General features: G+C 42.8%; 1 protein-coding gene across 2 annotated transcripts in view; it reads right to left on the bottom strand.

The window, feature by feature from the left end:
• The window catches only part of OLFM1 (olfactomedin 1), a 64,121-nt gene that overhangs the window by 15,374 nt on the left and 33,569 nt on the right, over positions 1–15,178 (bottom strand). For both annotated transcript variants that reach the window (XM_029612293.1, XM_029612292.1), the window contains exons 4-5: positions 8,770–8,989; positions 405–511 (exon numbers count right to left, since the gene is read on the bottom strand). In XM_029612293.1, the coding sequence (XP_029468153.1) occupies positions 405–511; positions 8,770–8,989 (327 nt within the window). The remainder of the gene's footprint in view (positions 1–404; positions 512–8,769; positions 8,990–15,178) is intronic.

The raw sequence follows: 15,178 nt of genomic DNA, 5'->3' as shown, positions 1-15,178 counted from the left end.
TGTACAGCCAGATGGATCTGAAAAAGCCTCTCTTTTTCTTAGAAAATGAAACTAAACAAATAGCACTGAGTCACATTATTTAAGGCTAAATGTCAGTAACAGCATCCGGAACCAGTACATGATGACTATTCAGTACTTAGAGGCTGATGACGACTGCAGGACTTTAGTACATCTGGTCCTTAGAGTGCACAAAATATTCCATTGTCATTTTTATCTTAAAGCAGGGATGGGCAGAATAACAATTAAAGGAGATAACATCAGAATTCACACAACATCTCAAGCAGGGGTTTTGCTCCCAAGGGATTTCTCCAGACGTTGCAAGCAATGATGGGCCCGTATGAAGGGGATACCCCACTGCATCAGTACAGAAATGCCACATATCGCAAGTAATGCAATCTACTTACCCTGTTATCACCTTCTGGTGCCACCGGGTCTGTCATCCAGGACCCAAACCTAGAGCCTGAGGTTTTTATGGTAACTGGGTCACTTATTCCTGTCAGCTTGCCACAAGCTGCAAAACAGGGTAATTACAGTGAGTAACACAGTCCAGGATTTGGGAGGGTTCGTCTCAGAGCGATCTGTAGCTGTTAGACCACTCTGGGTCTACGAGCTACCCCTGGCTTTCAATGGCACTTCCAGTATATGCAGATGCTGTGGCTACAAACTTCTCTCTGTCTAATGCCAAGACACTTTGTTAATTTGGTGCAATTATGCTGCGAACAAGTAACAGCTGTTTGCTTCATTCCCTTTAATTACAATTTCCCTTATTGAGGTGCCCCAAGAAAACAAACTTCTAGAAATGTATCACTGCAGACTAAGCTACTGGTGGGGAATAGCAATGAAGCCAGATGCCAGTCAGAAAGAACATTAATTTAGGAGTCAGCTCAAAAGATTTACGTGGCTAAATCCAACTGGTTAAAGCTCTGTCTCAAATTTAGCTGGGCAAACCTTGGGCCAGCTCAAGGCATTCCCGGGGCTTTTTTAAAACAAATTTAGCCAGTTAGCATGATAGACGGCTCTAACCAATTACAATTACCCACACAAGTCCAGCCATGCAAATGACTGCCTTAAATCTACCTGCTGAAAATGTGATTTTTGGATCTTCAGTTGTACACTTACCATAAGCACAACTGAGTACTGGTGTAAAGTTAACTACGTTATCTTTACTTACTCAGCAGGCTCTGAATGTCCACTCCAGTGTGACTTTTAAAGGAAAATTCCTAAAATGGATGCATGCAATGTAAGCATACAGCAGGGCTGGAAAGTTTTGCTCACAGGCCATGAGTGTGGGGAGGTGTTTCTCTGAGTTAGTTAAGGAAATGCCTCCCTTCAAGAACAAAACGGTTATGTCCTGGCCAGATCTTGGGCATTCTGTTATGCCGTATAGTGAATGCTATTCATTCTGGCTCTAGAAACACAGTCACCGTATTTTGTTATATCTTAGGGTCACACTTGAGTTTTAATTCCAGTACATCGGCTCAGGATTGGGGAAGGTGCATACTGCATTGAACCTAGAACCAGGCATGGCGTTCATGAAAAGAAAAGAACATGTTGAGGGGTTTCATTGCTGTGGCAGTTAATTGTGAACTTTTTTTTTTCACTAATACAGCAGACCCCCCCAAACCTGTCCTCAAGCACTTCCAGCTCATTAGGTTTTCTGGATACTGACAATAAATATGCATGAGACATATTTGCATCCTGTAACCAAGGTTTACAGTACAATGAAAGCAGTGCATACAAATATATCTCATGTGGATTCAGTGTGGATAAATTCAACCGGTTGGGGGGGTCTCTTTTGAGACAGGTTTGGGAACAACTGCTTTAAAAGGCAATTATTTCAGCACAATATCAAAAACAGTAAAAAGGTGTTTCCCCCCAGTTCACAGCTCACAGAGGTAAAGACCTAGAATTTCTGAATGATGAAACTGCCAGTCAGGGAAGAGGATTTGAATGTATAATACTGGTTCTGAATCATGTATTGCCTTTAGGGTTACTTCTGCAGTAATATTCACCATATGGACTTGCTGGGGATCCCCCTGGGCAGCTTGGAGGTCCAGCCATCACTCAACAGGGACACCTAGTGGCCAGCCTCACGGTGCACAGCCATGCGTGCCAGGTTCCAGAGGGAGCTGCAGTTCTAGCCCTGGGATGAGAGCTGACATTGTGATGGATGGGGTAGAGGAGAGGGAGTGGAGAATTAGAAAGTGGTGTAAAAGCCCTAGTTGTGAATGAAGCCTCATGGTACCATAGACCCAAAAGGGACCAGTTCTGATTAAGCTGAAAGCTCAAAGGATCAGGATGGCAACCCCACTACCCACGTCCACCCTCATTAAGAGCATCATTACTAATTTTGGTGATGTTTACAAAAGTTGCAGATTGATAGCAGTGGTTACGAATAACTCCATGTCTAGGATGAATCAGGCCCTGACTATTCTAATTGGTACACACTTTGTAGACTTTAGGATATCTTTTTATTGGACAAACAAAAGAGTTATGCAAACATGATGCTGTACATAACACCTCCATGGTCTCAGAAGTTCATGTTCAACATCTTTACAGGTTTCTGATGTTGGCCCAATAAGAGGTTATCACAGCCCTCACAGGATCCGGTTCTGTCCCTGACCTGTGCCGGTGAAAAGAAAATTGGTTTTTGTGTTCAATTAACAAAATCTATGTCTAAATTGCCCTTGGAGGATCATGAAGGATAGTAGCTGGAGTTCTGAAAATGCATTTTCAAAAACATCATAGCCAAACTGGCCCATGTCTGATGCAAAAAGAGCTTAAATGGGTAAAATGAAGGAATTAGATACTAGGAAAAAGGGCTGAGTCACATATTTGGAACAGGGGAGGTCTTTGTTTTCACATTGCTGCTGAAAGGGCTTCAAATACTCTTGTGAGTTTCTGTCGCTGCTGATTTCCCCTTCTGTCACCCATCCCATCTCTAACTTTCTGAACTACTAAGTAGCAACAACTATAAAACAAGACAAAGCAAACTGGACTCGGCCGACCTTTGGTCTTTTTTCAGCTACATTGACCATATGTTTCCTTACTCGATATTCTAACTCAGAGTGTATTTTAACTGAGGCAAGAGCTTTTAGGATGTGGGCCAGAACCAACAAACTCATTACAAATGTGACCTAACTCCCACAAAAGTACATGCATGCAACGCACATACCACATTGCTAAAGTATGTGGCAGACGTGTTTCATATATTCAGTACACGTTCATTTCCACTGAAGAAGGCTTAAAACCAGGGATTTGAAAAAAGGAGGGTCCATTTACAGACATAATATTGAAAAAATCATCATCTTTTTCAACAAATTGATAGATGACTGCTGTTGTATTGTTCTGATTTGATCAATTTGATATTTTGCTTGCTTTTCATACTAGTTAATGGTTTGTATTTTGTTACTTTATGTTTTGTTGGCCTGAATTACTGTAGTACTTAATCTGATTATATTTGTTAACTATTTCTATTGTGAACCACACTGATAAACCTATGTGAGTGGTATATTAAAGTTAAATGAATTGAATTGGATCCATGTAGTATTGTGGACATGCATATGATCAGTCTTTGAATTGATTGCATTTTTCATATCTTCATGAGGGTTTCCAATCATGTCTTCCCACTGTCTAACTGGGATCCCATCATTTTTCTAATCTCCTAACCCTGCAATGTTTTGTGAGCATGCCGACATGCTCCATTTGCACTAGCATCATACTCAGTTTACTGCATCAGACAGACACTTATAATTTCTGACTTCAGACTAAGCATGTAGTGCATCAAAGTAAGAAAGCAGATAGTTCTCAGAGGAGATGCTATATTAAGCCTGACCTCCAGTTCAAGGTGCAATTCCACTCTTCCAGGAGCTTGCCAGTGATAATCAGTAGCAACTGAAATCCCCTTATGTAAAGGAGTGGTCTTTCAAAACATTAAACAGAATAACCTGCTCCAGTTGTTATCGATTGCTTCTTCCACCAGGGTCAAAAAAACATACTAAACATTGATTCAAGATAAAAGCATAAAAGGTGTTTTTGTGGAGAATTTATTTTTAACAGTACAGGGTTATGCAGTAATAAGCCGCAGGCTCTTGAAGAGTTTGCCTTTCATGTTCTGGTAGGTTAAGGAAGATGCACAAAAAGCATCCCAGGGGCCACAGATCATTTCGTAAATAAGGGCTTTTGCTTTCCATCTTATCTTGTCCACTTGGTGTACACACTTCTCATACGGCCTTCAGAGGGACGGTAACTTTCAAACCGGTGCATGGGTGCACGTTTGCGCGTGTTCGCCAGCCAGCACCCAGGGTTGCAGCTGTTTTATAACATACTCACGTATATGCAGGCATGTTATAAAACAGCTTGACCTAATTTTAAGTGAGAACATTTTAAAAGGGACGCACGCCAACACCATTGCCTGTTTTATCAGTTCCTCCCCAGTTTGCCCAGTTACCAGCTAGGTCCTCCAAACCTTCCTGGTTTGATAGCCTGTACACTCCCCAGTTACCCCAGACCCTTTACACCCCTCCAAATGGCTCGTTATTATTTTTACTTACACGCCATCCATAGCAGATGTAAAGTTATGCTGCAGGGAACCTTGGCATGCATCAGATCGCATAAGTATTTACGCACTGATTTCCGGTTAAAGTCTCGAAACACCCATGTACCACCCATGTACCGCCCATGTACTGACCAGACCACACCCATGCGCCGCCCCTTTTTGAGAAGCTCTGAGATGTGCACGCAATTGTATTTATGTGCATATCAGGGAGGCTTTTAAAATCTGCTTGGCACGCACCAGCCCGACATATTTGCACATCCCCTAATTTCAGCACGTGTTGGCTTTTAAAATTCACCTTTAAATGTTTCTCCTGTTTACCAAAGGCTTTTGCTCAGCTTAGTGAATAAATGGAAAGCACTGTGAGCAGGAGAGAATATTATCCATTACTGGGAACAATTGATAGATAAATTGCAAATGTTTATTTTTCTACTCGTTTTGTAAATTATGTTGTTCACAAGTAAAACAAGTAGATAAAAGCATATGAATATAAGAAATGGCATGATGTGTTATAGCAAGGTCTACCAAGCCCAGCATCCTGTCTGGGTCAAGATTACCTGGCAGATCTAAAAAAGTAGATCTATTTCTTGTTACTCACTTCCAGGGATATTATTAGCTTTCCCTAGTCTACCTGGCTAATAATGTTTTATGGCCTTTTCCTCTAGGAATTTGTCAAAACCTATTTTAAACCCTGCTATGCTAGTTGTCTTGACCATGTCCTCGGGCAACAGATTACACAGCTTGATTTCACATTGACTGAAAAAGGTAATTTCTATGATTTCTCTTAAACCTGTTTGTTGTTAGTTTCATGAAGTGTACTCTAGTCTTACTATAATTTGAAAAGATAAATAACCATCTTTTATTTATCCATTCCACCCCCTCATGATTTTATAAATTTCAATCATGCCCTCTCTCAGCCATCTCTTTTCCAAGCTGAAGAGTCCCAACCTGTACAGCCGCTCTTCATAGCGGAGCCATCCTATCCCCTTAAGTGGTAGTTAAGTGGTAACATCATACAAGTGACCCAGCTCATACTAGCAAGGATCTCTATCCCAGGTAAGGAGGGTTTTAATCAAGGGGACTTCTACCCTAGCTGGGAGAGTATCAAGCTCATATGAGAAGGGTATCTACTTCCAGCAAGATTATGATTTGAACTTCAATTCCTACATTCAAAAGGCCACATGAAGGATAGCCAAAGAAAAATAAAAGTAACTTATTTTGTAACAGGGAAGACAGAAATGGAAATATATTAATAAAAAGGGATCTGTGGTTGTTTCCTCATCTTTTACTCAAAAAGAAGTAACTGACATTTTGAAGAGGTAAAAGGGGTGCTCAGGGAAGACAAGGCCATAACAGAAAAATAAAATTAGTTCTTTGCTTCAGTTTTTACTAAGGAAGTTATCAAGAAGATGTCTACACTGGAAACGTTCTTTGAGGGTGATGATTCAAAGGAACTGAAGCAAATCAGGCTGAACTGGGAATTTGTAACAGAGCAAATTGAAAAACTAAAGAGTAACACATCACCGGGACCAGATGGTATAACCCCGAGTTCTGAAAAAACTCAAAAATGAAATCCCATTCAAGTCAGCTTTGGTAATTGAGGTTTGGAGGATGGCCAACATAACGCCCATTTATTAAAAGGGTTTCAAGGGTGATGCAGGAAACTACAAACTTTTAAGCTTGATGTCAGTGTTTGACAAACTGGTAGAAGCTATTCTGAAGAACAAACTTTTTAGCCATCTGAATAAACACAGATCAATGGGGCAGATCCAACAGGATTTAGCAAAGGGAATCTGTTAGATTTTTTTTTTTTAAGGGATTAATAAACATGTAGAAAAGGGTGAGTTCGTTGATATAGTGTTTCTGGATTTTAAAAGGTACTATACAAAGTCCCTCATGAGAGACTCATCAGGAAATTAATGAATCATGGATAGGAGACAAGGTCCTGTTGTGGATTGGTAACTGACTAAAAGACAGGAAATATAGAGAGCAGGACTAAATGGACATTTCTTTCAATAGAAAAAAATAAACAGTAGAGTGCCCCAGCAATGTATACTAAGACTAGTGCTTTTTAATTTATTTATAAATGATCTGGAAAAGGGAGCTATGAGTGAGAAGAGCTAATATGCAGGTGACACAAAATTATTCAAAGTAGTTAAATCATAAGTCAATTGTGAGATTGGGGGATTGGGTGTCTAAATGGCAAATGAAATTTAATATGGAGAAGTACAAAGTGATGCATATAGGGAAGAATAATCCAAACGACAGGTACATGATGCTGGGTTCCACATTATGCATCATCACCCAGGGAAAGGATCTTGGAGTCATTATGAACAATAATTTGAAATCCTTGGCTCAGTGTGCAGTAGTGGTCAAAAAAGCAAATAGAATGTTAGGTATTATTAGGAAAGGAATGGAAAATAAAACAGAAGATATCATAATGCCTACATATAGGTCTGGTTTTCTGGGTCCCCAAGCTGTACAAATGAGCCTTCCTCACTGACTCTGTACATATGCAAATACATCTAATGAGTATTCATTGTGGATATCCAGAACAGCAGACCTGTTTGTGGTCCTTGCTGAGAATGCATGTCATATTTAAATGCTGGTACCTTCACTGCCAAGAAGGGAAGTTACCAGGCATGCCACTTTTGTTTGCTACAGGAAACAGCTGAGGGGTGATGCTTAAATTGCTAAATGCATACAGTTAGAATTTAAACTTTATTAGAAAACATTTGATGTGTTGTGATTTCCAAGAAACAAGCAAAGGAATTAAATAACTCCACATACTATTATACTATATACTGTCATATTGTTTGCACACACTGATGTGTTTTAAAATCTCTTCCCACTGTTTATAGTATGTGAGCAACCATATTGCACTAAGCATATTTGATGAGTACCACATTATTTGTGTTTCACTGAAACTAGGTAAATATGGTAACCTGATTATTTGTGGTTGAACTCATGCTAGTGGAAAAGTGGACCAAGTGTATTCTTTTTTATGGAAATTCTTGTTTTGAGTCCTAAAAATCTCTCTACATATACAATACAGAAGATGTTTGATATGACAGAAGTGTATTTTCCCACATGACTCAAACCTGTTTAAATTATGACTCAATTTTGTATACCACATAATTAATTAGATCTGAGTATTTGCTTGTATAATGTTGTATGCTATCATAATTTACACTTGTCATTTACTTGTGCCAATTTTGCATATTTTCATAGGCAGCTTATGGGCAAATCTATGGAGCTTTCTGAAGGAAAAGAACTTTATTCACAGCACTGTACAGGTATACTGTAGGAGGACAGTTTTATAACAGCCCACTTAGGGCTAAAGTCTGCATATAGCAGGTATATATATGCAGACTTCAGCCTAAATTTTCAAAGCAGACTTATACATGTTTGCTTTGAAAATTAGGGTGTACGTGTGGAACGCAGCATAGCAAATGTGCACACACTGGCAAATTTCATGGCAAGGGCTGAATTTGGCAGCCCTTACTGCCTTATTGTAGGGTGATGTTTTAACACTGCTGGAACTGGCTATAAGGAGCTGTCCATTTCAGCACCACCAAATGCAGGTGTATCATACTGTGGTGTATTAATACTGCTCGAAGTGACTTTTAAAGTGCTATCCATTTCAACACCATTAACTGCAGAGCTACAATTATACTGTATTAACACTGCCAGAGCCAGTTAGAAAGCCCTCCCCATTTAAGCCCCACCATCTGTGGGTGTATTGAACTGTAGTGTATTAACACTACGGGAACTGACAATAAAGACAGGTCCATTTCAGCACAACCAACCGATCTACAATTATACTGTCCATTTCAGCTCCACTAACTGAAGGTGCATTGTACTCTGGTGTGTTAACACTGCTGGAACTGGCTGTTAGGAGCTAGTCACACCTGCTTACAGCCATATTTAGCAACTTTGAAAGAAGAGGCGCTATTTAACCACTACCAAGCTGTGCTGTATTGATGTCACACCCATAACATGTTGTTGATTTCAAACACCACAGCCTATATGTGTATGAACGATTTACAATTTACTGTCCATTTCATGACACTGACTGCAAGTGTTCTCTGTAGACTTCATGTAGCTGAAACTTCCTAAGGCGCTGTCCATGTCAGTACTACTGCCTATATGTGACATATGTATTTTATGCTGCTGATGGCTAGCTAGCACCAACAAAGTTTCTCTGAGCCTACCTAATTTTTGCATGCAGGCACGGAGCCTTTCTTCAAGATTTGACACTCTGCTCTGAAGTTCCTCGTAGTCATAGGCGCCAATCTCCTCCTGAAGCTCGTTTAGAACTGACGTCAGATTCTGGACCTCCTCTTTAAACTGCAATACCAATTTTGCATCGGCTTTGTACTCTTCCAACACTGGTATCAATGGCCTAAGTTCCTCCATTTTCGCTTTTATTGCCTGCAAGGTTAAAATAAGCTTGGTTCAGTGCCATGCGTGCAAAAATCTGCAATATCCTGCCTCTTTTTCTGGCTGCTACCTACGTGAGTGCAACTGTGCATGACTCCCTCAAAAATCTTTGTCCAAATGATGCACCAGAAAAAAAAAATATATATATATATATATATGAAACAGTCTACAATACACCATAATATTTGGGAAAGACTTTTATTTATCATTTTCCAATGCAACATCGTAGGGTTACATGCTTTTGATCACATACATAAAGATTTCTTTTTGTTTGTTTCTTTGTTTGTTTAAAAAAAAAATGCATTGACAAGGGTGACAATCTATTCATGGAATGCTTCTACAGTTGCATGCAAAGGAAGATCTCAGTTCTGTTCAAGGTTCCTTAGTGATATGGTTGCTACTTTTGAAAATTAAAAAGAAGTAATTTAAAAAAAAGAAAATGTGCATGGTGCAAAAAGAAAAGCTCTGTGGCCCTCTTTCATGGTTACATGGGAGTGAACTGCCTCTTCAGTCATTGCGGCTTTGAAAAAACTCTCTTTTAAGTTAGCCCTGTAAGCAAGAAAATGAAATACTGTTGAGGAGCTAGCTTACTAAGCCTGCCTTACACATACAGTCATTCATATACAAACACAGTTATGATAATCAAACAGACCTTTGAATTAATGCTGGAGTTAGCAGAAATAAAATGCTTTAGTGGTTATTAAAAAAAAATATAACCTGGCAGCAATTTTTAATAGATTGTGCTTACACATTTTAAAGAAGAGGACATTTAAGATGCAAACTTAACAAAGTTCTGGCCCCCCCTTAGAAGTGCATTATGCTTAAAGCAGGACCTTTGCCCTTGAAATAAACATTCAGATATACTGTTTCTTCCTTGCCACTCCTTCCCAGAAAGGCAGGCATTTTTGCTTTCACCATGGCATACTATGCTGTAGCACTCCATTTTTGTTGAAGGAGAATAATTAAGATGTGCCATGGTAGGTTTAATGGGCTTGGTCAGTGATAACCATTGTTACCGTTCACTCATGACCATGTAAGTTCTAACAAGCTATCAAATTCTGTAGTATATTGTTCCCCAACATAGGGGGTCATTTTCGTACCGTATCGCTGCCAGTAGCACGCCCAATAGCACCACCTTTTACGATGGCGCTATTGGGTGCGAAAGCCGGCAGCGATAGCACCGCGGAGGTGCGATCGCTGCCGGCTTTCGCAAGCCCGCCCCCCCCCCCCCTCCCATTACCACCGGATTCTCTAAGGTCTGCGACCTTAGAAAATCCAGGCCATAGTTGGGGGATACACAATCTTTTGTCCAACAGGACCTCAAAGAGGTTTAAAATCATGCCATGAATAGCACATAACAACCTGAAGTGTGGGGAGAATGGTGCACTGAGATACAGAGAGTAAATGTGCTCATCCCAGAGTAACACAGAAAGCCAGGTGTAGACCTGGAACCAGCCCACATTGCAAACCAGTGCTCATACTATGAGATCACATCTGCTCCTTGTAAATGTGACAATTTGAGTGGTCACTAGGGATGTGAATCGTTTTTCAACGATTAAAATTATCGTCCGATAATGTTTATATCGTCTTAAATCGTTATAGAACACGATACAATAGAAATTCTAACGATTTATCGTTAAAAATCGTTAAATCGTGTTAGTGCGCACTAACTCGAGTTAGTGCGCACTAACTCCCCGTTAGTGCGCACTAACTCGAGTTAGTGCGCACTAACTGAAAATGATACAAATAAACACTTTCCAGGTCACTGAAGGTCAGTTAGGAATGAATATGTGTTCCTATTGGCTGGCTGCCCTCTTATCTATTGATATTACCAAGGTTACCACTGAGGTGATGGTTGGGGGGATGGGAAATGGAACTGGAAACTAACGAACACCAACAGAAAATGAAACAAAGTGTTCACACTTCCCAGGTCAGTAAAGGTCACTTAGGAATGAATATGTATGTATGTATTCCTATTGGCTGGCTGTGCTCTTATCTATTGATGTTACCAATATGGTTGGGGGGATGTGAAATGGAAACAGTTGGAAGCTTGACAAAAAAAGTAATGTAATGATCAGCACTCACGTGACTAGAACTTGTTTGTTTATTATTTTTGTTAGCAGGCACCTGAAATGCTAGTGCATGTTGAATTTGCCAATCACTGTGCATTTTAGAAAGGTGGTCCTGGCTGGAACTGTACACAGTTCAAATATATGTAATTGATTGTTGGTAAGTGTATTTTTTAAGTAGCCACACTGGCACCAGTATGTTTACTTTTCCTCCTACTTAACTCACTAGCTCAGCTTTGTAAGAAGGGCTTCTCTGCTTGTGTGTTGTTTTTGTTTGGTGTGAGGAGAGCAGAAACATCAGATCTTTATTCAATCTACTACAGTCATCTCTTACAGTGCCCTATCCCTATTAATACCAGGAGTGTTGTGATCTTCCTGCACACAGTGCCCTAACCCTGATACCAGTCTGAGACAGCTCCCTCCCTGCATTACTAGTGAGAGGCTGGCTTCACAGACAGGGGGGAGCTGCCTGACCCTCACTCCTGACTTCCCCCATGTCCCAGCTAGTGAATGGTGTGTGGGTGAGGGGGGGGGGGAGGATGGTGAAGTCTGAGACAGCTCCCTCCCTGCATTACTAGTGAGAGGCTGGCTTCACAGACAGGGGGGAGCTGCCTGACCCTCACTCCTGACTTCCCCCATGTCCCAGCTAGTGAATGGTGTGTGGGTGAGGGGGGGGGGGGGGAGGATGGTGAAGTCTGAGACAGCTCCCTCCCTGCATTACTAGTGAGAGGCTGGCTTCGCAGACAGGGGGGAGCTGCCTGACCCTCACTCCTGACTTCCCCCATGTCCCAGCTAGTGAATGGTGTGTGGGTGAGGGGGGGGGGGAGGATGGTGAAGTCTGAGACAGCTCCCTCCCTGCATTACTAGTGAGAGGCTGGCTTCACAGACAGGGGGGAGCTGCCTGACCCTCACTCCTGACTTCCCCCATGTCCCAGCTAGTGAATGGTGTGTGGGTGAGGGGGGGGGGGGGAGGATGGTGAAGTCTGAGACAGCTCCCTCCCTGCATTACTAGTGAGAGGCTGGCTTCACAGACAGGGGGGAGCTGCCTGACCCTCACTCCTGACTTCCCCCATGTCCCAGCTAGTGAATGGTGTGTGGGTGAGGGGGGGGGGAGGATGGTGAAGTCTGAGACAGCTCCCTCCCTGCATTACTAGTGAGAGGCTGGCTTCACAGACAGGGGGGAGCTGCCTGACCCTCACTCCTGACTTCCCCCATGTCCCAGCTAGTGAATGGTGTGTGGGTGAGGGGGGGGGGGGAGGATGGTGAAGTCTGAGACAGCTCCCTCCCTGCATTACTAGTGAGAGGCTGGCTTCACAGACAGGGGGGAGCTGCCTGACCCTCACTCCTGACTTCCCCCATGTCCCAGCTAGTGAATGGTGTGTGGGTGAGGGGGGGGGGGAGGATGGTGAAGTCTGAGACAGCTCCCTCCCTGCATTACTAGTGAGAGGCTGGCTTCACAGACAGGGGGGAGCTGCCTGACCCTCACTCCTGACTTCCCCCATGTCCCAGCTAGTGAATGGTGTGTGGGTGAGGGGGGGGGGGGGGATGGTGAAGTCTGAGACAGCTCCCTCCCTGCATTACTAGTGAGAGGCTGGCTTCACAGACAGGGGGGGGCTGCCTGACCCTCACTCCTGACTTCCCCCATGTCCCAGCTAGTGAATGGTGTGTGGGTGAGGGGGGGGGGTGGATGGTGAAGTCTGAGACAGCTCCCTCCCTGCATTACTAGTGAGAGGCTGGCTTCCCAGACAGGGGGGAGCTGCCTGACCCTCACTCCTGACTTCCCCCATGTCCCAGCTAGTGAATGGTGTGTGGGTGAGGGGGGGGGGGGGGGAGGATGGTGAAGTCTGAGACAGCTCCCTCCCTGCATTACTAGTGAGAGGCTGGCTTCACAGACAGGGGGGAGCTGCCTGACCCTCACTCCTGACTTCCCCCATGTCCCAGCTAGTGAATGGTGTGTGGGTGAGGGGGGAGGGGGTGGATGGTGAAGTCTGAGACAGCTCCCTCCCTGCATTACTAGTGAGAGGCTGGCTTCACAGACAGGGGGGAGCTGCCTGACCCTCACTCCTGACTTCCCCCATGTCCCAGCTAGTGAATGGTGTGTGGGTGAGGGGGGGGGGGGTGGATGGTGAAGTCTGAGACAGCTCCCTCCCTGCATTACTAGTGAGAGGCTGGCTTCACAGACAGGGGGGAGCTGCCTGACCCTCACTCCTGACTTCCCCCATGTCCCAGCTAGTGAATGGTGTGTGGGTAAGGGGGGGGGGAGGATGGTGAAGTCTGAGACAGCTCCCTCCCTGCATTACTAGTGAGAGGCTGGCTTCACAGACAAGGGGGAGCTGCCTGACCCTCACTCCTCCGGGGTATTGTGAGGTTCCTGCACACAGTGCCCTATCCCTGATACCAGGGGTGTTGTGATCTTCCTGCATGCAGTGCCCTATCCCTATTAATACCAGGAGTGTTGTGATCTTCCTGCATGCAGTGCCCTATCCCTATTAATACCAGGAGTGTTGTGATCTTCCTGCATGCAGTGCCCTATCCCTGATATCGGGATGTGTGCAAGAAGATCACAACACCCCCGGTATCAGGAATAGGGCACTGTGTGCAGGAAGATCACAACACCCCCAGTATCAGGAATAGGGCACTGTGTGCAGGAAGATCACAACACCCCTGGTATTAGGGATAGGGCACTGTGTGCAGGAAGATCACAACACTCCTGGTATTAATAGGGATAGGGCACTGTGTGCAGGAAGATCACAATACCCCTGGTATCAGGGTTAGGGCACAAGTTCTAGTCACATTGACTGATCACATTACTTGTTTTGTCAAGCTACCAACTGTTTCCATTTCCCATCCCCCATATACTGTCAGTAGGAAACTTGGTAACATGAATAAATAAGAGGGCAGCCAATAGGAATACATATTCATTCCTAAACTGACCTTAACTGACCTGAAAAGTGTCAAATTGTATCATTTTCAGTTAGTGCGCACTAACTCCCAGTTAGTGCGCACTAACTCCCGTTAGTGCGCACTAACTCGAGTTAGTGCGCACTAATCGGAAAAAACGATTTTTAACGATTTTTTAACTAAAAAATCGTGCCTAAGACGATTTTCTTGCCCTGCCACACGATTTCTATCGTTAAGACGATATGGAAAACGATTCACATCCCTAGTGGTCACTATATATTTTTTCATATTTTGGCTGAGTATATACTGTATTGACATTAGTCTCGCTCAAGCAAAACACTTCTCCACTCACATCTGCCCTTTCCTTTCATCTGAGACCATAGTGAATACACAATAATGAATTTACAGCATCACAACCCTTGTGGTGATGTCACAAAGTCATGTGTATGATTTTATTTCAAGATCAAGAGTTGATTTGACTATTAAGAGGGTAATTGTCAAAGGAACTTTGCTGGGAGAAACAGCATTTTATGCACAGAAATGGCCTTTTACAAAATTGCCTGCCTGATGTGCTGGTAATTTGAAAGGGTAGGTCATGTTCATGCATAAGTTTACCCAGACTGAGTGGAGGCATTCCTAGGGTGGGATTGGGGAGGGGCTTGGACTTATGTGCATAATTTAGCATTTTTAAAAATATGCATGCAACATTTCCCAAAAATGTTTTTCTCACAATTTAGCAGGTGTAATTGTGTGTGGGTGGTTTTGGTGAGATAACTTGCAAAAGGGAAATTACGCACATACCTTCCCTTGAAAAACTGGTATAAGTTTTCTGCATGTATTGGCGGTCTAATTTATGTGGGCTGTTACAAAATTACCCCCTAAAGGGCCGACAACCCATTGAAAGACAGATGCAGTGTAGAACACAGCACTTGGTGTAGCAGGTGCATCAATGAGAGTAATTGAATTTCTGTTCTCTGGCCTACTTTAGTTAATCCCCACTTCAGTATTCTGCTAACTGGAGATTTTGCTGAGACCGGGTCAAAATTACTTTTATAGTAAAAGTTAAAAGATATGCAGAGTTCAGAAAAGCAAAAGACACAGGATTTCTTTTTACAAAAACATTCTCCTTTTTCACTTGTGTCAAAGAATAAATATTATTATTAAAACTTTGCTTTTCACCAAGGCTTTTTCATGAAAAGAGGCAAACAAT

Source organism: Rhinatrema bivittatum, chromosome 8, assembly GCF_901001135.1.
Source record: "Rhinatrema bivittatum chromosome 8, aRhiBiv1.1, whole genome shotgun sequence".
NCBI classification, from domain to species: Eukaryota; Metazoa; Chordata; class Amphibia; order Gymnophiona; family Rhinatrematidae; genus Rhinatrema; species Rhinatrema bivittatum.
This window is presented reverse-complemented; position numbering and strand designations above follow the sequence as displayed.